The sequence below is a fragment of the Colias eurytheme genome, chromosome 8 (genome assembly GCF_061535395.1).
Source record: "Colias eurytheme isolate Ceu_HAF_F1 chromosome 8, ilColEury1 Martin Lab GWU primary, whole genome shotgun sequence".
Classification (NCBI taxonomy): Eukaryota; Metazoa; Arthropoda; class Insecta; order Lepidoptera; family Pieridae; genus Colias; species Colias eurytheme.
This window is the reverse complement of record NC_142987.1, coordinates 7,909,937-7,935,256: the sequence shown is the minus strand read 5'-3', so window position 1 is coordinate 7,935,256 and position 25,320 is coordinate 7,909,937. Positions and strand designations below refer to the sequence as shown.

The window sequence follows — 25,320 nt, the reverse complement described above, 5'->3', positions numbered from 1 at the left end:
TTGAAATTCGGACAAACACCGAATAAAAACTTTATACACCACATCACGGACACCGCTACGTTTAACCTTTTTCATGATGTCTCCTTTTTTATTTAAATTTCTTGTTCTAAATAACAATTTTATCTCAATAATTCTCCACTTCACGAAAAAAACAACAAATTTTTATTCAACTTGACAGCTACATTGCCAATTCAGGGTTGCCAGGTAATGAAAAACGAATTAGTTCCAAAATAATTAATTTCATCTCTTTTATGTCGTACTATATTTTATTTTTATTTTATTTTATAAAAAATTATTAGCAATCTCGTTTTGATCTGCATTATCATTACATCCATATTTTTACATGGCATAATGATAATGAATATACAAATATAGGTATGTGTAAATAATAATATGTATTACATAGATAAAAGTAATATGTATATTATACATGTAAGTATGTACCTACATAATATTATGTGGATATCTCATTATTAAGTACAGTATTGTTCACTTATGTAATGTGCCTAATGATGTTGAGGACAAAATAAAAAATAAGCAGTATCAAGATCGTTTAGTCCATTTTCCCTAGGGTTGCACACTCAAAATTTTGATTTCCCAATTTGCCATCAGATTCTGGTTTACCTAAATTTTAATTATTTATTTTTTACTTGCGTCTTGCGTTCCACCCCGGCTTCGCCCTTGATACATTACTTTGATACAGGTTACGTTTTCTCTCGATGAAAACCGTCCTCGTACTTAATGGAATGTTATATAAAAATAATTAACAAAATCGGTTCAGATGTTCTCGAGATTTGAGCTTAGCAGCAACAAATTTAGCGTTTTATTTTTCAGATCACAGATATTAGCCATACCATAATCCAAAATAATCAATATCATATTAAGTATCCTATTATGCATTATACGCGGTGTGGAAATTTTCAATGGGCCCTGGAGGGAAAGTACTTGAAATACTGGAGATAGCTGCTGAAATGAAACATTTCTTTATTTTTTTAATAAAAATTAATGCATTCAAAGATTTTCGAAAATTCACTTGCTTCGAGAAGTGAGAACACGATCAGAAGTGAAATTTCTTTGGCAAGATTCAAACACCTCGGAGCAATTAACAAGCCTGGAGAAGTAACAATTAATTGAACGTTTCTTATATAGTGGCTCTCTTTTATTCAATACCCTAATTGGTGCGATAGAAAGAGACAACACACTGTTATCGGCTTGGCATTCAAATCTACATGTAGCCACTTTTTGTTCTAAAAAGGTAGTGCTTGCCACAAATTTATCGAATACTAAAATATCGATATATAAAAAAATTGAGTTATAAAATTGCTTGAGATAATTTAAACGAATCTATTTGGAATTATTCATATTTTACGATGCGTACTGACTACCTCGCATTGTATGGTAGTGGTATTTATAAAAAAATATTATTAGGTATTTCGGTTTAGGTTGTTTTTATGGTTTCGTAAAAAGGTACGTATTTTTTCCTGCTTTCATAGATTCATTCATAGAATTATACGAAACCCTTCGTGCGCGAATCTTACTTCCACCTGGTTGATCATTTTACAAATCAATAATCGTATCCTACTAATAGGTATTATAGAAGCGAAAATATATAAGAATGGACTCTTTCACGTAAAAACTACTGAATGAGTTTTTATTAAACTTTACAATTAAATTTTAATTTATAGTTTAAACATCAGCATAGCATATAGGCTACAATTTACCTCGGGAAAATAACTCATTCCCACGGGAAAAAATTGTTTGTTTGTTCCCAGAGAACACGCGGGGCACCTCTAGCTTAAAATATTTTTTTTCAAATAAAACAAATAAACATGTAATTTTTTTTACAACATTTTAATTCGATACTTAATTACCAAATTACAATATTTATTATTTAAAATAGATGCCACCGTAAACTTGTGGCACAGCATCTCTGCAAAGCACTTTACTTTTCTTCCCGTCTGATTCGAAATGATTTGAACAAAGCCGAGAATGTTTTGAAGGCTTCCAATTTTCCCTGTGCTATAGCTTTAACCCAAACATCTTTTAATTTTTCTCAAGCCAGAAACCTGCAAATAACAATAAAATCCATACTTAAATACTTTTTTTTCTCCTAACTTAAAGCAGTCATTATCAATGAAGTACTTCGTTCCTACTCAAGTATCGATAATTGCACAACACTATGGAAGTTATATTTTGCATTTTTTCTAAAAACTAAGCTGATTATGATTTCATTTCAATGATTACGGTTAGATAAAACATAGATGATTATGAAAATAACGTAAATTCACTTATTTCTAACACAATTAACAAAATAATTGATCAAAACACTAACCTGTGAAATGACAAATTCCTATCTTCATCCGATTTCCCAGTACTACGGCTTTTACAGCCGTAAACAACACAAGCCATGTAATCTTTAGTAAATTATCTTTTCAGAAAATAACATATGAAACTAAAAAACACGTTTTTCACTTCAAAAACAATAATTAAAATCACCAAGCGATGATCACCAGACTGGTGATCAAAACAAAACGAAATGGCTACATGTCATTTCAAACTGTCGAGCTGACATATATCGGTCCTCTTTTTTCGCAGGACATTTTGCCATAAGTTAAAAGGGCCAAACTAGTGTTATTAATGTTCAATTAATTGTTACTTCTCCAGGCTAGTTAATTGCTCCGAGTCAAACACCAATGATACCAAAATCGTCGCCTCCATGACGTGACGGTATTGCCTGTTATTTCTTCTTCAAATCGACACATCTATGACAGATAATCCATTAACTGTGGGCATTTGGATTGGCATTTGGGCAATCCGACAGGTGTCAGGTAATATTTTTGACATAAAAGTCGTCAAAAATTTAGAGAATTTGTGCTGTGAATTTGTGATTTGCGATTGTCTGAAATCATTTGCGATCTTTTTGCGATGAATTCAAATATTAAATAATGAAAAACTGATTTATATTTTATTTTAAATCATTAATGTTGTTGTGAAAAGGCATTCCTACTAAAATTATAAGTTTATTTTTTAAATAACGATGGGTGGATTATTTACTAAAAATAAGAAACCAGTCAGCAGAGTAACTGAACAAGATAAGGCAATTCTTCAGTTAAAACAACAAAGAGATAAATTAAAACAGTACCAGAAGAAAATTGAACTGAATTTAGAAAGGGACCGACAGTTAGCTAAAAAACTTCTTGCGGAGGATAAGCGTGAGAGAGCAAAATTACTTCTAAGAAAGAAAAAATACCAGGAAAATTTATTGCAAAGTACTGATGCACAACTTGAAAAGTTAGAGCAACTGACACATGATTTAGAATTTGCGGAAATTGAAGTACAGGTATGTTGTTTCCACTATCATGATACCTTTATTGTGTGTACCATCAAAGACCAATTAATCAGTTTAAAAACATAAATTTACAATTTTACATATTTTTATTTATGTAGTTATATTTGTATGTTGTCTGTTTATTCAGGTACTTGATGGCTTGAAAAATGGTAATGCGGCTTTGAAGAACATTCATGATATATTAAATATTGATGAAATAGAAAAAATAATGGATGAAACCCGAGAAGGTATTGAGAAACAAAGAGAAATTGATGATCTTATTTCTGGACAACTTACTGAAGAAGACGATGAAGCAATTGAAAATGAGCTGGAAGAGATTTTGGATGTTAGAAAAGAACTTCCCGAAGTTCCAACAGATGAACTGCCGGAAACTGAAGAAGCTGTACCAGAAAAACCTCAAAGGGCAAAAGCTGGTCAGAAAAGAATTGCCTTGGAAGCCTAAACAAATTTTATGAATTATTTTTTTAAATGTATATAAATAATATTGTATTTAAAGCTTTAAGTGAAATATATTTTGTTATGAATTAAGTTATGGTTTTGGTTATTTATTAATTTTAATTCTAACTCACTATTGAATGGAATATGGATGTGTGTCTTGCAATGCTGCCTTGTTCAGTACTACTTGATCTGTGGTGAAGCAGTGCACTCAAGTGCTCAATCTATACTAATACTGGCTATGCTCCACTCCTATTGGTCATAGCGAGACGATATATAGCCTATAACTTTCCTCAATGTATGGGCTATCCAAGGGCTATCTAACACCGAAAGAATTTTTCAAATGGGACCAGTAGTTCCCGAGATAAGCGTGTTCAAACAAACAAACTCTTCAGCTTTATAATATTAGTATATAGATACCCTGTTTATCAAGGAAAGCTATAGGCTATATATCATCACTCTACCAACAGGAGCTGAGCTCTACAGGTACAAGTACAACCGCAGGACACAGCTAGTAATCAATATTTGTTCCATGCCAAGTTCAGAATTCAATTCCAAGGAAATTTCAGTTTCTGGCCGAAACTTAAACCAGCTTAAACTTTATTACCCACCTCCATTTTAGGTAGGTCACATATTGTTTTTACACATTCTGTTGATTGTCTGAAAGAGCTTACTTGTAACTTGTAAGTAGCAAGGCCCTCCTGTGTATATTAATATGAGTTTTTTAAAAAGGTATCTTTTGTTATAAATAAAATACATTTATTTCTTTCATATTTTAATCTCATTCATATCAAATTACTGAATATAATTTAATGATTTAGTACACACTATAGTGTCTAACAGTTTAAAAATCTATATTAAAATATAAATAGCGTGGCACCATTGAAGATAAAATTCATCGCTTACTTTTGAAACAAATATTATCTCAATGATTCATCGCACCTTATATGAAAGGAAATCATAGAGTACACGACGATTCTGAATCGTTAATCCTATTACTTTACATAACATAAGGTTTAAAACTCAGCCAAATAACACGGAGATATAATATTTTATTACAACTTACGTCTCTAACACGATCATAAATTACTTCTAAATATTTACATATACATACAAGTCCTATAAGCTGATAAAAAGAAATGAAGTGATTATAACACCACTTTCACTTGGCGCGTCGACTAAGCTATGCAAACTAGCCGCCCGTAAATTGTAAAATAATTGTAATTAAGAACTACATTGTTATCACACATTGTACTGTACAAGAATGGCAAACATGTTCAACTTAATATGTCAAGATGTCCAAATAAATATTGTTTTCGTATTTTAGAATCAACATTGCTTCATGTGGTCCCATGGTGTTAGCAAATATAAATTTTTGAATAAACCACCGTGTTCATATTATATATTTAAAAAAATGGAAGAAAATCTCCATGGTGAATATTGTTATTTGTTAGTACATGATCAAAAAGGAATGTACATTTATGATATTATATAAAAAAGGAAAGGACATCTTTAACATGAAATACCACAGCAATTAAAACAGATAATACTAGAATGGGTTTGTTTTATATGATTTAAAAAAATATAACCTGGTAACCCGTGACTATATAATATGTATTATTATTGGTATGGTATTCATTACTACCATCAGACTAAATGGTGCTCGATCTAAATTATCATATAAGATTAAAAAAAAACCTTTTTTAAATCACATTTATATCTATACATAGATTTAAGTAAAATGGGACTTGAAATTATATCACAAGAACATTAATGTTCATCAACATTTAACATGAATTTTTAAGCCAATATAGCAAAAAATGGCAAATTCCATAATTACGAAAAATATTTCTTTTTTTATTAAAATGATCATTTTTACATCTAATATTAAAAAAAAAATTAATACATGATAAGTATGTACAATAAAAGGAACTGTACAAAGACTTTACAATACAATACGATATTGCATTCTGCTTTTTATAATAAACCGCACAATTCTTGATATTGTGATCCACATATGCTGTCCAAGTCATGTTCACATCACGCATTTTATTGTCCAATTTCACTGTTGATATTTTGTTGAGTTCACTTAAAATTAATGGGAGGTGACTATAGCAATATGAAGTGTAATAGTATTTTGCATTTTGATAGTTCAGTTTACCACTGCATTCTAAAAACATTATACTACTCGGTATATAGATTCTATTGGAAGATCATTTACTCGATCGGTGATATATTGCTGTGCGGGTATACGCGCGACATAACTAGATTTCCTCATCTATTTCTAGATTGGCTCATCGATTTCATCCGCAGCGCCATCTTGTTTCAATGTCAACTCTAGAGAGGAACTTGCACACATGACCGCTATCACGTCGGCACGCTCCATTGAAAAATTTGGGGGCGCGAGACGATGGTAACCATAGCAACGAGGGAAGTGCTCCGATTGGCTCATCGATTGCATTCGCAGCGCCTTCTTGTTTCAGTGTCAACTATACACAGGAACTTGCAGACATGGCCGTCATCACGTCGGCATTAATAGCAGGAGTTCGTCCTGACACACACAGTAGTGCACACATGGCCGTATCACGTCGGCACGCTCCATTGAAAAATTTGGGGGTGGGAGACGATGGTAACCATAGCAACGAGGGAAGCGCTCCGATTGCATCCGCCGCGCCTTCTTGTTTCACTGTCAACTATACACAGGAACTTGCAGACATGGCCGTCATCACGTCGGCACAAATAGCAGCAGTTCGCCCTGACCCGTCGGTCAGTCGACGTCCTCCTGCTAGTAGTTCACGGTGACCGGGTGGTGCGCTATCGCAGCGCCGGCGTGGTGCTGTGTTGCAGTAAAAGTGCCAGCAGTGACGTTGGTTGCGCTTGTTGCTGCTGTTGATTGCACTTGCTGAAAACATTTTCCTACTGATATTATAAATGCGTATGAGCGCAAGGGTTTATACAGTTCGATTCAAACTTAATGGCGGTTCGGAAGATAGCTGCGAATGCATGTGCGTGCAGATCCGACCCTTAACGTATGTCCTGCTGATATCTAAAATGTTATCTGCGCATCAGATCGTTCGATGTGCCGAGCCGCCATTAAGATTGAATCATACTGTAAGGAACATTAAAATAAAAGAGATGCGGCCTTGCCGAAAAATGTTAAATTATAGTTAATGTTGATAAAATTTACATGACATTATTTATTATCATATAAAATTAAAACTCACCTGTGTTGTAATTTGCATCACAGTGTTGGTTTGAGCTTGAGTTGCCGTATTTTCAGTTGATCTGCTTTCCGATGATGCTCTAGAGAAAATGCAGGTTGTTAAATTTAAAATTATAAATAACAAAATCTAAATAGAAGATTTTTGGACTATTGGTCCTACAAACATTCTTCCTATTTCCTATTGGAATAATATTTTCATAAGTTTTTCATGAACAGACAAATATTCCTTGTGTGTAATTTTTCCTAGATTAAAACATTGTTAAAAATCACATACCTTATATCGGGCTTTCTATCCACTTCGAGTGGGTCTTTACCATCACATTTATTGCACTCAATTGTACAGTCATCAATTTCTACCGGAGGTTCAGCTGTTGCATTATTTTCTGCTGTGGCGGCGTGCGACCGACGATGTGTTACCAAGTGTGCTAAAATTATAACATATATTTATCAATTTATTTCATATATATATAAAACAATCAAAAAACCTATATAATTTCCAAAGTCTTACATTTACACATAAAATCCTTTGAACAAACTTCACATTTGAATACTTTAGAATTTGCTCCTTTATTATGTGATCGCTCATGGAACAGGAGGTTTCCTTTTAACGGGAATGACTTGCCGCATTCTCCACAGCTATATGGTCGCTCGCCACAACTGTGAGACCTATGGAACAATGTAAAATTAGATTTCAACCAACTATTAAAAATTTGCAGGGTCAGCAAGAGTCTTTCAATTAAATGTTATTGTACTGTGCAAATTTTTTCAATACTTAAACAGATTAGAAAAATTACAAAACCTCTTGAACAAAGACTCAAAAATTAAATAATTTAACATCAACTACAACGCTCAAATATAAAAGAAGTTACAAAATTTAAAGTAATATTCACGTAAATTACCTCATATGCGTGACGAGGTGTTCCTTCCTAGTGAAGGGTTTAGAGCAAATCTTGCAAGCGTGCGACGAGTCTCCGCTGTGCTGCTTCATGTGATTCGTGAGATGCTCTTTGCGCGTAAACGTTTTCTTGCAGAACTGACACCAGTGTGGTGATTCACCGGTGTGTATTCTGCGTGAAAATAAAAATACATATACATATTTAATTTTATAAACCAGATTATTATGTTTTGGATAGACGAAAAATTACTTCAATAAAAACTTTCTATTGCCACGTCATTTTTCGTGATAATATACTAAGATACACCTCTGGTAGTTTGACGAAATTCTCAATAGGCTAAAACTGATTAGATGGCCATAATTATGAGTCTTTCTTACATTATACATACAGGGAATTTTCGAAAATCTTTGAATGCAGTTCTATTTCTTTTTAAAAATAAGAGAATGTTTCCTTCCAGCAAAATTTGCTATCTCCAGTATTTCTATTAATTTCCTTTCAGGGCCAAACAAAAATTCCACACTGTATATTATATTCGAAGACATATAAAAAATTATAACATGCTCCTTACATCTCTCATAATTCAACTAGTATTGTACAAGTAAACTTGCGTCTGATCGAAAATATGTACATAAAAAAGTTGGTTGTCTGTAAAGTCGGTTTACTGACGATAGTTGAACGTGACAACGTCCGATTGTGCTTCTTTGTCGCTCGTTCCGCGCTCTTGCTCGCACTTCAAGCCTTATAGACCGGGAGATACTGACACAAAATTTCGAGTCTTTTTTATGGGCTATCGGTAAATTCTAAAATTTTTGTGTTACAAATCGTTTGACTTTCGCTATTTTTACGACGAGTTCGACTAACGCCCATGCGACTAAGCCGCCGGTACCAGCGTTCACACCGTCGTTTTTCTTTTTGTCATTGCGTACTAAGACCCCTGTAGAACCGCCATCCTGTTACAAATGACTCGAAATTTTGTGTCAGTATCTCCCGGTCTATTACATGGAACGCCTCAGAGCGAGGTAACGCCGCATGAGTCATGTTTTTTCGTGCGTGCACGCGGCTCTATCGAATTATAAGACGTTGTCACGTCAAAAAAAAATTCAATGCACGCTCACCGCACGTGATTGGTCAGATGCTCCTTCCTCGAGAAGGTCTTGGTGCAGAACGGGCACTTGTGCGGCGTCTCGCCCGTGTGTAAGTGCATGTGGTTCGTGAGGTGCTCCTTGCGCGAGAACGACTTCACGCAGTACGTGCACTTGAACGGCGTCTCGCCCGTGTGTTGTCTGAAACAATAAATGAATAAATAAATATTATAGGACATTATTACACAAATCGACCTAGTCCTACAGTAAGCTCAATTATTAAGGCTTGTGTTGTGGGTACTAGGCGACGATAAATATAATATTTAATAAATAAATATATAGATAATAACACCCAGACCCAAGAACAAATAATTGAGTTCATCACACAAATGTTTGCCCTGACCGGGGATCGAACCCGGGACCGTCGGCTCAGTAGGCAGTTACTTTACCACTGCGCCAACCGCGTCGTCAACAATGTTTGCAATGTATAGATATGATTTGTTTCTCGTATAGTCGTCTAGATGAATTTATAGGGCAAAAGATCCTGCGGTTGTTCACCAGCGAGACAAACAGACCAAATCAAAAGAACACCAGCCACTAATAAATACATTGTAGCAAGAGACACCATGAAAAGAGCCCGGTGGAGACAAATCATCCGCTAGGACTGACAAAAAAGAGATATTAATTATGTTGTCACATAATTTTCCCACAAACAAAACATAGTTCTAAAATAAATAAATGCATGATAATTCTTAAAATTGCATTTCCCAGTTACATTTACTACACTACCTTTGTTATGCCAATGCACATTGCTCAAAATACACTAACACTACTACACAATAGAACCCACGAAAGCGATCCCGGCAGCTGAGGGGGACTCACCTCACGTGGTTGGTGAGGTGCTCCTTGCGCGTGAAGGTCTTGTTGCAGTAGGTGCAGGCGTGCGGCGACTCGCCCGTGTGCGTGCGCACGTGCGTCTTAAGGTGTTCCTTCCGCACGAACGCGCGCGGACATAGCGTACACTTGTATGGAGCCTCCCCCGTATGCTGTCTGCACAGAGTACATTCCGATTTGAATAACACACAATAACAGTCACACCGCTAGCGGAAGCAAAGATAAGCTCGTCTCAAATCGGAATGCACAATGCTGTGCTACTATTAGCATAAAGGAAACTTCACACAAATGCCACTTTTTATTCATTTTTTTTTATTTTAATTTGTGTGGTGAGTTAGTTACATGCACAAGCTGCCAGGTCTATTTTAAATTTTAATCAAGCAAATACAACACATATAACATTTTGTAGCACAGCATTATGTCGATTATGTGGCGAAATCTTAGAAGAATACAATTTTATCAACAGAATTAATCATATTTTTATTGCCAATTTTCATATTAGTAAACTTATATTAAAAAGTACCCATACACAAAAACTTAAAAATTAATAACTTAATTTTCCTTATAGAACAAGCATTCTAAATTCATTGATCTCTGATGTAATATTAGTTACTGAATCTCTAAATTACTACTTAATTAAAATAAGAAATACATTTTCTACCAAATATGTATAAAATCTACTTACTACATTCTACTAGCACAACATTTTTTCTTACCTTTTTTTTAAAATGTTGATTAAAATATCTTCGAATATGCGTAGCATTGCATATAATATCTAGTTAATTTCATAAATCTATTTAATTACCTGATATGATTAGTGAGATGTTCTTTTCTGGTGAAGGATTTAGCACAGTATGAACACCGGTGCGGGGATTCGCCCGTGTGTTGTCGCACGTGATTCGTCAAGTGCTCTTTGCGCGTAAACGATTTCGTGCAGAAAGAACATTTGTGCGGAGACTCGCCCGTGTGCTGCCGGACGTGGTTCACTACAAAAGGAAAAACACCATTTTTAGATTTTTCCAAACAGTGAGTTCATCTTAAATAACTTTGAATTTTCAGTTCGTACTTTAGTATTTTTTTTTATTTTTTAACTTAATATGCAGTGTTCTGACCTCTACCTCTGTCTCTGATGTTAATTGTTATGTTTAAAATTTAAATTGCTATAAAATATTTCTATTACAATTTTCGTGACACTAGAACGAAAAATCCATCCATATTCTCTCCATTACTCTAACAAAGAATTAACATTCCCAATACAAAAAAACATTATATAAATTGAAATTACCTAAATGATCCTTCCTGGTGAACGCCTTGGGACAGTAGCCGCACTGGAAGGGCGTCTCGCCCGTGTGCTGGCGCACGTGGTTGACGAGGTGCTCGCGGCGCGTGAACGACTTCGAGCAGAAGTTGCAGCGGTGCGGCGACTCGCCCGTGTGCTGGCGCACGTGGTTCAATAGATGCTCCTTGCGCGTAAACGTCTTTGAGCAGAAGTCGCAGCGGTGCGGGGTTTCACCTGTAAAATTAAATCATTGCGTGCTTATGAAATTTAAAAAAATATGTTCATATTTTTTCACTAAGATTACTGAGTAAAAAAAACCCTTCAAAACTGCTACTAAAACAGCAGCCAATTCTAAATGTAAGAAATCCCAATTTCAGTGTAAATCCAAGCCTGAGCACCGAGGCGTGATAGAAATAAGCGTATTAAGGAAGCGATACTAACCGGAGTGCCACAATATGTGATTGGTGAAGTGTTCCTTTCTCGTGAACGACTTGCCGCACACTTCGCATCGGAACGGCGTGTCGTTAGTATGCGAGCGCATATGGTTCACTAAATGCTCCTTCCTAGTATACTTCTTGCCGCATATTTGACAATGGTGCGGCGTTTCACCTATTCAAGCGGGCAGAAAATAAAACGTTTCATCAATGATGCAACTATGTTTTCAAAAATTTCTGTGCATTTATTTGTTAGTCGCCCTAAATGATGTAAGCGAACTATAGATGCTTGAAATGTAGCTTAACATGACTAGCTCGATATGCGGGACAAATAGTTGAATCATTCAGTAACTTTCTACTTTCTGCACCACTTGCAAAACCCCTGATATTGGTGCAGGCTTGGTTTCACATTTTTCTCTATATTGAATGTATGACATGCTATTTTAAAACTTAATACTAAAGCATTAATAACTTCAAGCAGAAAGAAAAAGTAAACATTTAAATGCTCATAGAAAAAATAAAAAATGCTGCATGATTGCCTAACATGTTTAAATAAAAATTAAACTTGTAGTATGCAAATAAAGAGATATTTGTATTTTATTTTCATTTTCATTTGTGTTAGTTGCATTTACTTGTATTTTTATTTTTTGATAACTTATTTAGACTACAATTTGATCATTACAATTCTGTTACACAAATTTAAACAAATCTAATATGATTGTCACACTTACCAGTATGCCACATGACGTGGTTCATAAAATGCTCCTTCCTTGTGAAGCTTTTCTTGCAAATTTCGCAGCGATGCGGAGTTTCGCCCGTGTGCTTTCGTACGTGATTCACCATGTGCTCCTTGCGCGTAAATGTTTTTGAACAGTATTGACATCTGTAATAGAGAATGATATTAAATTTTTGTAGATGTTAACTCATACTTTTATTGATTTCGAGGGAAAACATACTACATTAAAATAATTATAAATGAATCAATGAAGTTGAATATTCAGGATGAATTTTTGAACACATGAATATGAAATAGTTGAACAAACTACATGTAACATATTATCACTAAAACTTTGACTATATTATTATGAACATAATGAGAGAACACAAAGAATATGTTTGAGCCTCATAACACAGGGGATCCTAGTGTGGGGTTCGTTGGGCAACATATGTAACAATATTATGTAAAAATTTTTTTGAAACAAATAAAGAAATTTTTATTTTTATTTAAATTTTTTATGTGAATAAATTCTAGTAACCTGTAAGGTGTCTCTCCAGTGTGAGTCCGTACATGGTTATCGAGGTGCTCCTTACGCCAGAACGTCTTGTGACACGTGGTGCAAGCATACGGCTTGTCTTGGGAGAGACGTTTCGCTTGTCTCTCGGCAAGGTCACCAGCTAAAAACATAGATAATTTTAGAATAATACATGTAATGAAATAAAGTTTCATCAATATTCGAATTTGCCGCGCTTCGCGTGTTCATGTTATCTGTGGCGCGGATTGACGTGGCGGTGAAAGAAAATGGCGAGATACGATTGAAGTATTGTGTGCTGGTGTGCAACGCAATTTATAATGAAGCTTAAAGATGGAAGGGATATAATTGGGGATTTACTATATGTGGACTTTAAATGTCGTTTCTTTGAATTTACAGGTGAGATTACATAATATTTTAAGTTGTTATAGTAACAAACTTGTATATTAACTATTGTGAAAACTTTCTAAAATAAAAACTTTGAATATACAGAGAATCAAATTGGTTTTCTTGAAAATCCTCAATAATATATCTTATATACATACAAAATGTTGTGTAGTTTCTATTTCTATCTATTGATGTAAGTGTCATAAAATGTTAGAGTAGACAATAATTAAGCTTTTTAAAAAAATCTTACCTAAATGGCATTTGCCATGTTTTGATAGTTCTGTGGGATTGGCGAAGGCATTTCCACATACTTGACATGTGTATGGTTTATTTTCTCCGTGATATCGCCTGTATGAGAGAAATTAAATTATCATAAATAAAACAAATAACATTTTATGAGTACATACTTAGAAATTAAAAGTTTAAACTAATGCTATTAAAAAACAAAATTGAATTCATATTGATGTTATACTTAGATCAAATTTATATTTTTATAGGACACAATAAAAATTGGTTTATTAGTATTACCTGTGTACAATAAGTTGATATCTAAATTGGAATATTTTTCCACAAATATCACAGGAATGATGACCAGGAGATGCCTCGGCCTCTGACATGGTTGCACTAGTTCCTGCTTCTATCTCCACTTCATATAACACGGGCTTGAAAACAAAGATTTTTACATATATATTTGGTGTAATCATAAATAATATTTGAATTGAAAGAAATACTTGAATTGAATGTATGTTACCTTTTTTTAGTGTAGTGTTAAGTGTACATAATAATGTATTTACAGGATATAGAAAAACATTTACATCAATCATAATAAATTCTGAATGTACTATTCATTATTTTTTAATTTTAATAATTATTTTTTTTCGTATACTTTTATAAACAACTTTTTTACCCACCTTAGTCTCTTGCGTTTGTTGCTGCGGTTGCTGCTGTTGCGGTTGTTGCGCCTCCGAGTTGAGTTTCCCGAAAACCTCATGATATGCGAGTAGCTGAGACAAATCCTCAACATTAACTTTGTACATTGCGTGCAAGTCGTGGTCTGAAGCCGCTGCAGATATCTTCACCACAGCACCTTCCATGCCCATTGCACCAACACTCTGTAAACACAGGTTTAGATAGTAAACTAGCTTGATAGTTGATACATAAAAACATTCTTACACACATCATAAAACATGTCAATGTAACTTTTATCTTGTATAAGACAACATACCAAAGAATGTCATATTTGTATGGTTTGGATCAAGAAGCTTATATCTTATAGCTTATATCACTGGAGATTTCAGTATGAACATTAACTTGTAACAAGAAAATATGACATTGAATGACGCCTGTATGTTTTTTTATCCCTTTCACACCTAACTTGGCAGGTTGGTGTGAAAGGGATAAAAATACATACAGGCGTCATTCAAGGTCATATTTTCTTCTTACAAGTTAATGGTCATAGTGCAATCTCCAGTATAAGCTTCTTGGTTTGGATACTAGTGAAAATACTGGACACAGTTTTTTTTTGGTCTGACATCACCAGTTAAGCCTTACCTTCAAATCAATCCCTTTGATATCTTTTATTTCAGTGGGTGCAGCAAACTGCGCCGCCTCAATTTTACCGACAGCCTTTTCATCTTTAACCAACAAGGGATCTGCTGCACTTGTTTCTATAGATGTTGTTCCGTCAGGATTTTGTGTGACTAATATATTTGCTGGTTCGCCAGTAGCTTGCTCAATGCGAACCACACTGTCTATTACCTGTGATAAACGAAAATTTATAACATTAATGTGACAATTTGTATATTTATAGTGTGTGTTCATTAATGTTGTAGTGTTAGTCAGTACCGCATTGGATTTATCCTGAAAGGTATTTATGATTATAGGATTTATGTAATAAAGAAATAAACATTTAAAAAAGATTCAACTCATTAGATTGCCTAATTTTTTTTTATCGATGGAACAAACAGACATACATAAATTTAGGCTATTCAATTAATTTACCATTAATATAAACATAAAGCCGTTTTCAACAATAATAATTATAAATTATATATATATATATATATTAACTTTTTACCTAATATAATAGTTATTTTTTATGTTGTTACTGGTAACGCCAATATAATTAAAATAGTAAATGTAGAAATTAAACGTTTATTGTTTGTGGTGTGTTCCTTCATCCTTCCCTACATACGAGCACAACCAATCATCGCGTGGTCTCTAACCACGTGACACGTCCAATAAGACGTGAACGCGACGTTCGTGTCGCTGCAGTCAGTCGGGTTCGCTCCGTTCCTTCGCGAGGTTCGGGACTCGGCCACCGCCGGAGAGCTTCCACGAGGCTCTCTAGATCATCAGGCATTGTGCCCTTGTAACACCACCGGGGTATCCCGTGCCCCGGCCCTTGGTCGCGCTCACCGCCGCGTGTGTGTTTGTGTGGAGTGTGGGACTGGACGCCGTTCTTGCCCGCCGCGAGCTGGAGGACCCTGACCGCGTGGCGGCGCGTGTGTTCTGGACGCTACTCCCTCCGACGAGGTATGTGCCGTATGATCCTGTCTATCCCTCTTTGCTAACACCACGTAGATCAAAATACAGTCCACTTTCATATCGAGAATATATTTACGTATATTTTTATATTGGCGCGACCATTGATTGGTACCTTCGAGCCGGATAGTAACCATTGAGTGGTACCTTCGACCCGGATAGTAACCATAGAGTGGTCACTTCGAGCAGGATAATACCTGATGATTCCACCGCCCTTATTAGGATACTCACTGTGTAGGACCTAATAAGCGATTAGTAGTATCTTCAATGCGAAATACTATTTAATATACCGCATATAATAGAACGACAATGCGTCTTCTACTATTCATATAAAATATATTTTAAACCCGCCCTTATTAGGATACTCATTGTAGGCCCTAATAAGCGATTTAATAGTACATTCATTGTGAAATAACTATAATATACCGCATAGATCGACATTGCGTCATCTATTATTTTTTGCTTAAAATATATTTTATTCCGCCCGTAACATTAAGTTACGCGTATATTATTATTAAAATAGTTAATTAAAACTATATTCATATCGTTTATCCGCAGTTATAACGCTAAAATCATTATAAATCGAACATATTTCATCATATTTATTTATCCGCTACCCGCGTTCGAAATTTATAACGTTATCTAGGTCATTCCGCGATCCGCTGTTATAATCCGACCATATTGAAAATTCATACTCGGTTCATATTACGCTTGCGTCGCTGACCTACTTTATTTAGTCGTATTACTTGTTATTGTAACTTGTATTGTAAGATTCTCTGTTTGAATCTATACTTTTGTTATTAAAAATGCCGCCTAAGAAAATGACTAAGTTACCTGATAGTGACGCTTCGGATGTTAATGATTCGGAAGATATAAATGATTCGCAGTTATCCATGTTATTAGCTAAACGCGAAGTTATATTCGAAATGGTGCAACAAATGTATGATTTGTCTTTAAACGTTCATAACAACGCCTCGCTTATGGAAAGTTTCCTTGACGAGTCCGCGCAGATAGAATCATTACGTGAAAGATTTGAAAAGTGTTTAAACGAATACAATACTCGCTTATTATTATTAACACCTACCGCGAAACCTGATTATAAAAGCCTCGTTGCATTCGAGTCTTTATATAGCAGAGTTATAAGAATTAAATCGCAATATTCGCAACCAAGTCCGTCACACGGAGATATTAATAATTTGCATAAAAATAGACCTAAATTGCCGCCTATCGAGTTAGTACCATTTTCGGGTGATATTCGCTCATTTCCGCTGTTTCTTTCGAATTTTGAATCAATTGTTCACAACAATCCCGGCCTTACAGATGCCGAGCGTTTATATTATTTACTAGGTAAATTAACGGGGAAGGCCACAACTGTTATAGCTGGTATAACCCCCTCCGCTGAAAATTATAATTTAATTTTACAAACTTTAAAAAATAAATATGATGATAAACGTATGTTAGTTTCCGCGTATTTAAATCAAATGTTTGATTTTAAACCTTTGCATTGTGCGTCCGCAACAAACTTTGATTTATTTACTGATAACTTTATTAGCGCAGTGCGCGCCTTACAAAATATAAAGTTAGATAATATTACAGATTTAATGATTGTTCATATCGCGTTGAAGAAGTTAGATTCAGATACTGTTCGCGCTTTCGAGACTAAGTTTGGTAGTGAAATGCCCACTTTTGATAACTTAGTTCAATTTATTCAAACTCGTGCGAAGGTACTAGAACGCATTCGTCCTTCCACAAATTCGGGAATAAATAAACCGCCTCGAAAGAATAATTATAACCGCAGTTTAAATAATACTTCTTCCGCACCGCCTAAGACGTATCAGTCTTACGTAACAACCGCTGATTCCGCTCATAGTTGTCTTTGTAAAAATATTACGCATCAACATTTATTTAAATGTTCGAGTTTTCATAAAATGAGTCCGCAGGAACGTTTGAAATACGTAAAGGATAGAAACGCGTGTATAAATTGTCTCAGTATAAAACATCGCGTTTCTAGTTGTTCGTCTAATTTTAATTGCCGCATTTGTAAATTAAAACATCATACAACGTTACATTTGAAACGCGAATCTTCTATTCCCGCGCCTGCGTCTCACCCCCCGCCGCGCAGCACACCGCCGTTGCCTGCGCCGTCACCGCCGTCGGGCGAGTGCGTCCGCTCCGACATTGCGCTATGTACCGCTAGCTATACAGCTGATACTGATAACGCATTTCAATGCAACGCGCCCGCGAATAAACAATGTACTATTTTATTATCAACCGCTGAAGTCGTATCTTATAATTGTAAAGGCGAACGGCTTGTTATTCGCGCGCTTTTAGATTCCGCTTCACAAAGTCACTTCATTACGAATGAATGTTGTGAACGTTTAGGTATTAAACCGCAGAAAACCGAACGTACTATTATTAAGGGGTTCGGTGGTTCAGAAAAAATTGCAAATAGTAATTCCGTAAATATAAAATTTTATTCGCGTCTTGACAACAACATATCTTTTAATATTTCACCGCTAGTTGTTGATCATGTTACGGATTTATTACCTACCGCTGTTATAGACACTTCTGTCTTATCGCATATTTCGCATTTACCGCTCGCAGATGAGAGTTTTGGTACGCCAAATAAAATCGATTTATTAATCGGTGCTTCTCTGTTCCCTCATCTGCTTCTCCCCGACGTAGTTCATGCATCTCGTGACTCGTTGGCGCCCGCTGCATTGCGCACGGTGTTAGGCTATGTAATAATGGGTTCAGTACCCACCATACCTAACATACATAAACCGCCCTTGACGTGTTTTCACGTTCAAGAGACCGCCGCTATTGACTCATTAGTCAGGCGTTTCTGGGAGCTCGAGGGGCTTCCTACCGCACCGCCCGTTCAACATCCCGATGATGTTGAGTGTGAAGAATATCATAAATTAACTACAGCCCGCGACCCCGTGAGTGGTAGATGTGTTGTTTCGCTTCCATTTAAGGATGATTTCTACACTCTCGGTGACTCATTTGATATTGCCCGCAAAGCGTTTCATGTGCCTCGAAAGAGGGCTTCAGGCTTCACTTAAATTAAGGTTGGCATATGATGACGTCATGAAGGATTATCTAACGAAGAATTATATTTCACCCGCGCCTCCGTATGATCCGCGTGACCCTGCACCTATTTATATCATACCGCATCACGCTGTTCTGCGCGAGGATAAATCGTCGACTAAGCTGCGCATGGTTTTAGATGCTAGCATGCCAACTTCTGGAAGCCAGCGTTCATTCAATTACCTTCTGCATGTTGGGCCGAATTTACAAGGCAGTTTGTTTACAATAATTTTGGGTTTTCGTCTCCACGCGATTGCCATGACCGCCGATTGCCGCCAACAATTTCTGCAGATTTTCGTGCGTGAGTTTGATCGTCGTTTTCAATGTTTTTTTATATCGTTTCAGCCCGCAGGATCCGCTACTTCTTTATCAATTTAATCGAGTTTGCTTCGGCATCAAGTCTAGTCCTTATCATGCACTGCGCACGGTAAGACAGCTCGTAGAAGATGGCGGCGCGAAATATCCGCTCGCGAGTGGCATTGCGTCCTTCTTCGTTGTATATGGATGATATCGCCTTCTCTATTCCCACGGAATGTGAAGCGGTTTCCGCGTCGCAGCAGCTCGTCGATTTGTTTAAGGGAGCTCAGTGGGATCTTATTGAATGGAATAGTAATAGCAAAAATGTGTTAGATAATCTTCCCGCTTCGCACAAACTTTTACCCTCCGCGGTGGAGTTTGATAAGACCGTGCAACATAAATTACTTGGTCTGCATTGGTCTACTGTTCATGATTGTTTTCATTTTAAAATTACCGCTCCCGCCGATGTGATGTGCACTAAGCACTCCATCTTGTCAATTACCGCCCGTCTGTGGGACATGATGGGCTTCGCTGCTCCCACAGTCGTGTATAACATCCCATCAGATAATTTCTACCATGTTTCTGGTATTGAAATTCCCGCTGTCATTCTTTTGCGTGGCATTACGCCACAATCTCGTACCGCACCCTCTGTGGTTCCACGGACCCCAGTGGGCTCGTTCGGACCCATCTGAATGGCCTCTTAAGAGTCTCGATGGCGAGTCTATTGCAGACATTCCCGAACGAAAATTATTAGCACACACTGTGCGCCCGCCTATGAAGCATTGCGCTTTATACGATACCGCCCTTCGCGTCTCGTCGCGTCGTGTATTTTATATTTATAGGTTCCTTATATTATTACCCCGCCGCGGTGTTATGATGACCGTAGAGGAACCTAATTTCGCTGAGAATAAAATTATTCCCGCCCTGCAAAATAAATATTTTGCAGAGGAGTATTATAATATACTCTTTTATAAATTTTATTCGCAGGCTCTCAACCGCTTGAGGCCTTTTATTCGCAACAGACTTATCCTCATCGGACGTCTAAGCGATTCCGCCCTGGAATATGCGCATAAGCATCCAGTGATATTACCGCACAATGATCAAATAATTATCATGATCATTGATTATTATCATATTAAATATATGAACTTTATAACACATTTAATTCTTGTTATTTTAATTACCGCGCTTTTATTAGCTTTACCCGCACCTCAAGTCAAATCTGATCACGTCAGTTTACTTGATAGGCATTCGCTACTGGACAAGTTAGTTCAGTCGTTTTGGAAACGTTGGAGAATGGAATACTTACACGGTTTGCAGGTTAGGCAGAAATGGAATATGCCTTCCACACCTATTACTCCTGGAACGGTCGTGGTTGTGATAAATTATAATACACCGCCCCTAACCTGGCGTTTAGCCGTTGTAGAGAAAGTACATCCTTCAAAGGACGACGTCGCGCGCGTTTGTACAGTTAGAACCGCCAAGGGAACTTACCTTCGCCCGGTCGTTCGTTTATGTCCGCTTCCAAGACAATAGTTATATCGCATTAGTATATTACCGCAGTTAGTTAAGTTTAATTTTAAGTTTTGCACCGCTTTCGTTTATAATTTCTTAGTTATAATACCGCCGTGACTTTAGGAATTTTTTATACCCCGCTCGCTTTACGCGATCCTAGAGTCATAGAATTTGTTAGTTATATTTCCGCCGTGACTTTTAGGATTTTTTATTATCCCGCTCGCATTTTGCGCTCCTAGAGCCATAGAACTTGTTATTTATATTACCGCCGTGGCTCTTAGGACTTTTATTAACCCGCGCGCATTATGCGATCCTAGAGTCATAGTTTTTCGCTGTATCTTATGATTGGTTTTAAATGGTGACCCATTTAGGGCGGGTGGATATGGTAACGCCAATATAATTAAAATAGTAAATGTAGAAATTAAACGTTTATTGTTTGTGGTGTGTTCCTTCATCCTTCCCTACATACGAGCACAACCAATCATCGCGTGGTCTCTAACCACGTGACACGTCCAATAAGACGTGAACGCGACGTTCGTGTCGCTGCAGTCAGTCGGGTTCGCTCCGTTCCTTCGCGAGGTTCGGGACTCGGCCACCGCCGGAGAGCTTCCACGAGGCTCTCTAGATCATCAGGCATTGTGCCCTTGTAACACCACCGGGGTATCCCGTGCCCCGGCCCTTGGTCGCGCTCACCGCCGCGTGTGTGTTTGTGTGGAGTGTGGGACTGGACGCCGTTCTTGCCCGCCGCGAGCTGGAGGACCCTGACCGCGTGGCGGCGCGTGTGTTCTGGACGCTACTCCCTCCGACGAGGTATGTGCCGTATGATCCTGTCTATCCCTCTTTGCTAACACCACGTAGATCAAAATACAGTCCACTTTCATATCGAGAATATATTTACGTATATTTTTATATTGGCGCGACCAGTTACATTATTTTATGTTTAATATAAATAACAAACTTTTACTATGAGATTGCTTTTAAGCAATAAGGCCACCTTTTCCTACATAGTATGTGAGTTTCTCTTTCTGGTGTATATACAATAAGTACAGATAAATATTTAGAAATTAAAGACTTTTTAACGGATTTTAAACGCGATTTATTTAATTTCTAAATGTATAATACTCGCGTTAAATCAAACATTAGAAAATACTATACAAATAAATAAATAAAATATGAGCTTATCAGTACAATATTATACATATTATAATTTATAGGTACATACCTGATGATGTCCAACAATCTGTTGTAACTGGTGCACAGTGAGGGTGTGGTCGGTTGGCATCTTGATAGTTTCGTGAAGTTCATCCTTGTCCACAAGCTTGCCGCCCCCCGGCTCCACCACAGTAACAATCCCATCTTCGCTTACTGTCAGTTGAATCTATTGAAATAATATTGGTAAGATACTAAATGTCACAAAGTTTTCTAATAATATGTATAAATAAAAAAAAGACGGGTTGCACTCCGGGAGTGCCGGCAGAAGTGAAAACTTGATTATTAACGTTGAGCATGTTTGATATTTGGGAATGGTATCCGTCTTACGCTTTTTCGATCAGGTCACGTGTCCTGACGCGAGTTTAAGATTTTATACCCATTACAGAAAAAGTACTCAACGCCGCTGAAGAAGTTTTCACTTCCAAAAATAAAAACAATTATGTGTGGCTATGGCATTTATAACTACTTATACAATTATAGCAAATGATCGCTGCGTGAAGTAGTGAAAATGTTGACTGATTGAAATAGTTAAATAATGTTACAAATAAAATACTAATACATTGTATTTTCCTGTATTGAAACTTGTGAAAACTGTTAAGTATTTGTAAAATTTACATTAAAAGTGTCAAAAAATAAAAATATTAAGTAACTTACCTCGCTCACCTAAAGTTTGATGATTGCATAAGAGTGAAAACAGTCATATGATTAGATAATTGACATGTACATGTGAATTACTCTTATGATGGATGCATGATATGATTGAAGAATTTTACTTAAAAAAGTATGGTTTCTTCCATGAAAAGAATATTAAATTAGTACCTATAATCACATGATGACTATTTATTATTTGGTACATTAAATTTTATTATAATTTGATTAAAATTATTACACAGATCATCATGTGAAAAGTAAATAATTCTATTTACACACCTGTTGGTTGGCATGCTCAGGCCGGGCAGCCATCAACTGTTGTTGAAGTAGGTGTTGCTGCAAAACAATAGGCTAATTTGAAATTTTATGACCATGGAAGTTATTGTAAATACCTATGTATTAATTTTAATAAAATACTAAACATCTAAAGCATAAAGAACTTTAAAAAATCTACTTTGTTGTATAATCTGTGCTCTTGTAGTTACACTTGCAATTAAGATGTTAAGGTTATATCATATCATAGCCTTTGTTAAATGGTCTGTCTACAAGTATAATATAATTTTGAAATGTATTTAATGTTTAAACCATGCTATTGACATATAGGATTAAATCAATAATTCATGCATGATAAAATGAACTAACTAGACTGATACAGAAATTAAAATAAATTCTATCAAATAATGATTAAAATAAAGTCTCCTATTTTCCTATAGACAGTAATATCATGCAAGTCTAAAACATATGCATTACACAGATGTTCTACCTGCTAGTCTACAGCACATGTTTATCATTCCCGCTAGAATAGGTAGTGGGTTACCACATAATTTACCATATCAATGTTATGGTGTTGAACAAACTCGACCCGATTATTGGGTACCTGCTGGTGAGAAGCCTGCCCTGAACCAACCGACACCTGTGAAGCTGCGGCTTGTTGCGCTGTGAGCTCTTGTTGCTGATTGTGTGCCACAAGAGCTTCTAAAAATAAATTAAATATCAATAAATGCATTGGTGCCACATCCAATCATTATAATTTTTTTTGACATTATTACACAAATCGACCTAGTCCCACAGTAAGCTCAATTAAGGCTTGTGTTGTGGATACTAGGCGACGATTAATATAATATTTAATTTAATAAATACATATATAGATAATAACACCCAGACCCAAGAACAAATAGTTGAGTTCATCACACAAATATTTGCCCTGAACGGGGTTCGAAACCCGGGACCGTCGGCTCAGTAGGCAGTTACTTTACCACTGCGCCAACCGCGTTGTCATTTTTTTACAACTTAATTACAACGATTTATAATTATAATCATAGAACCATGAATTATTTCTATTGTTGCACTGTAGTTTTGTAAATAAAATTCAAATTACCATGTCCTTGTCCTGATTGAGTCGTTATTATTTGAGATATGGGAATCTGTTGACCACCAGCAGACACTGTGACCTGTGGTTGGCCTGAGTGATGACCTAATATTATATTAGGATCTCCGTTCAGTATACTAGCGTGTGCTTGTCCAAGATCCTAGAATGATTAGATATATTTAATTATACATTTGTAACAGATGATATTTTACTTTCCTAAGAAATGTATATTATGTATTTATAATAATAACTATTAATGTTGAATTGAAACTATAAAATGTATAACATTGCCAGCACATTAACTTATTATTTCAATAGGGCTGGCTCGTTACACCATTTGTTAATATAGTCATTAAAATCTTTTAACTGATAGTAGAAAGCTTAAACAGTAGTGAAAAATGATTATAATTCTTACACAAAACATTTGAGTAGCTTTTTATAGTTTTTGTTTATAATAATCTACTTATACAAAAATAAATTTCAAAAAATAATCAAATAAATTTAAATTAGGTACATTACTGTAAGAAACTCTTGTATCAACAATAGGACATCAAAGGGAAATTAAAGTTGGTTACTTGAACATGGTGATACAGTAAAACAACAAATTGAGAAAACCAATAGGAAAAATGATCATTCTATACCTGGACAGGCTTCCCATTTTCAATCCTAGCATTGGCTGGTAGGCCATACACAGAAACTTGTGGTAATGGGCCGGGAAACAAATTTGTAAACACCCAATATTTAGCGACGCTCGACAAAGCTACATTCACAGCTGCCGAGTTGACCCGTAGGTCAGTAGCAGATGTAGTAGGAGTAAGATTACTCTGTTGCTGCTGTTGAGCAGACTGCACTCTTTGATTTTGGGACTGTAAACAAGTTATATGTTTGATAAAAACATCACATTAATGGCTTTAATCACAACAAAAAAGAATATTCAAACCTCTGCACTGCCTGGGGGCTGGCCGCCACCCGCGTTGATACTATGGTGGTCCTGGTTCATTTTTATTAACTATTTTAAAACCCTTAAAACTATTTATAAGTTTACACACAGTTTTTGATTTCTACGTATCGGCATTGTCATAATTTGACTGTCAACGAAATGGAGGCGCGGGGGACGCGACGGGCCGCCATTATGAAACTTAGCACACAATAACATTTTTCGAACTATCCTTGTAACACAGTTTTATTCGACACAGAAAGTTATTAGAATTGAAAATTAAATAATTTAGGCACATTGAATCACTATAGATTTAAAAAAAGTATTAATTTATGCGTATCTATTGATTGAAACAAAATTTTCGACATTTTCCCACATATTCACGACGGATAGGACGAAATACGAACGAAAGTTTGTCATGATCATGTCCGCCAACATAAAGGCAATGCTCTCAATTAAAATTCTTTTTATTTACA

General features: G+C 36.1%; 2 protein-coding genes and 1 long non-coding RNA gene across 7 annotated transcripts in view; 1 reads left to right on the top strand and 2 right to left on the bottom strand.

The window, feature by feature from the left end:
• LOC149906645 (uncharacterized) overlaps positions 1-25,320 on the bottom strand; it is a 118,136-nt gene that overhangs the window by 2,563 nt on the left and 90,253 nt on the right. The gene's annotated exons all lie outside the window — the stretch shown is intronic.
• On the top strand, positions 2,843-3,877 carry Vps20 (vacuolar protein sorting 20). Its single transcript, XM_090104476.1, has 2 exons — positions 2,843-3,340; positions 3,477-3,877. The coding sequence occupies exons 1-2, from the start codon at positions 3,038-3,040 to the stop codon at positions 3,789-3,791; spliced, it is 618 nt and encodes a 205-aa protein (XP_089960602.1). The 5' UTR covers positions 2,843-3,037; the 3' UTR covers positions 3,792-3,877.
• Positions 4,553-25,271, bottom strand: LOC149906649 (uncharacterized). 5 transcript variants are annotated; one of them, XM_090104811.1, is made up of 22 exons: positions 24,848-25,271; positions 24,549-24,773; positions 23,917-24,067; positions 23,368-23,513; positions 22,818-22,874; positions 21,898-22,053; positions 14,781-14,987; positions 14,141-14,341; positions 13,758-13,891; positions 13,480-13,577; positions 12,849-12,987; positions 12,324-12,475; positions 11,600-11,767; positions 11,165-11,392; positions 10,685-10,865; positions 9,868-10,035; positions 9,019-9,186; positions 7,907-8,074; positions 7,516-7,673; positions 7,282-7,432; positions 7,009-7,087; positions 4,553-6,700 (listed from the first exon to the last, which is right to left on the bottom strand). In XM_090104811.1, exons 1-22 carry the CDS (start codon positions 24,905-24,907, stop codon positions 6,599-6,601), a joined length of 3,297 nt encoding a protein of 1,098 aa, XP_089960937.1. In that variant the 5' UTR covers positions 24,908-25,271; the 3' UTR covers positions 4,553-6,598. The 5 variants fall into 5 exon arrangements, with proteins under 5 accessions (XP_089960937.1, XP_089960936.1, XP_089960938.1 ...); XM_090104810.1 differs by having other exon boundaries at positions 4,553-6,686; XM_090104812.1 differs by having other exon boundaries at positions 4,553-6,686; positions 23,416-23,513.

What these genes read in the sequence shown, in the direction of transcription:
- Vps20 (XM_090104476.1), top strand. Translation starts at nt 3,038, where the DNA reads ATGGGTGGATTATTTACTAAAAATAAGAAACCAGTCAGCAGAGTAACT. An exon ending in TTGCGGAAATTGAAGTACAG is followed by an intron (nt 3,341 to 3,476) that starts GTATGTTGTTTC and finishes CTGTTTATTCAG; the next exon opens with GTACTTGATGGCTTGAAAAA.
- LOC149906649 (XM_090104810.1), bottom strand. Translation starts at nt 24,907, where the DNA reads ATGAACCAGGACCACCATAGTATCAACGCGGGTGGCGGCCAGCCCCCA. An exon ending in AAAATGGGAAGCCTGTCCAG is followed by an intron (nt 24,068 to 24,548) that starts GTATAGAATGAT and finishes TAATCATTCTAG; the next exon opens with GATCTTGGACAAGCACACGC. An exon ending in TATCAACTTATTGTACACAG is followed by an intron (nt 13,578 to 13,757) that starts GTAATACTAATA and finishes TCTCTCATACAG; the next exon opens with GCGATATCACGGAGAAAATA.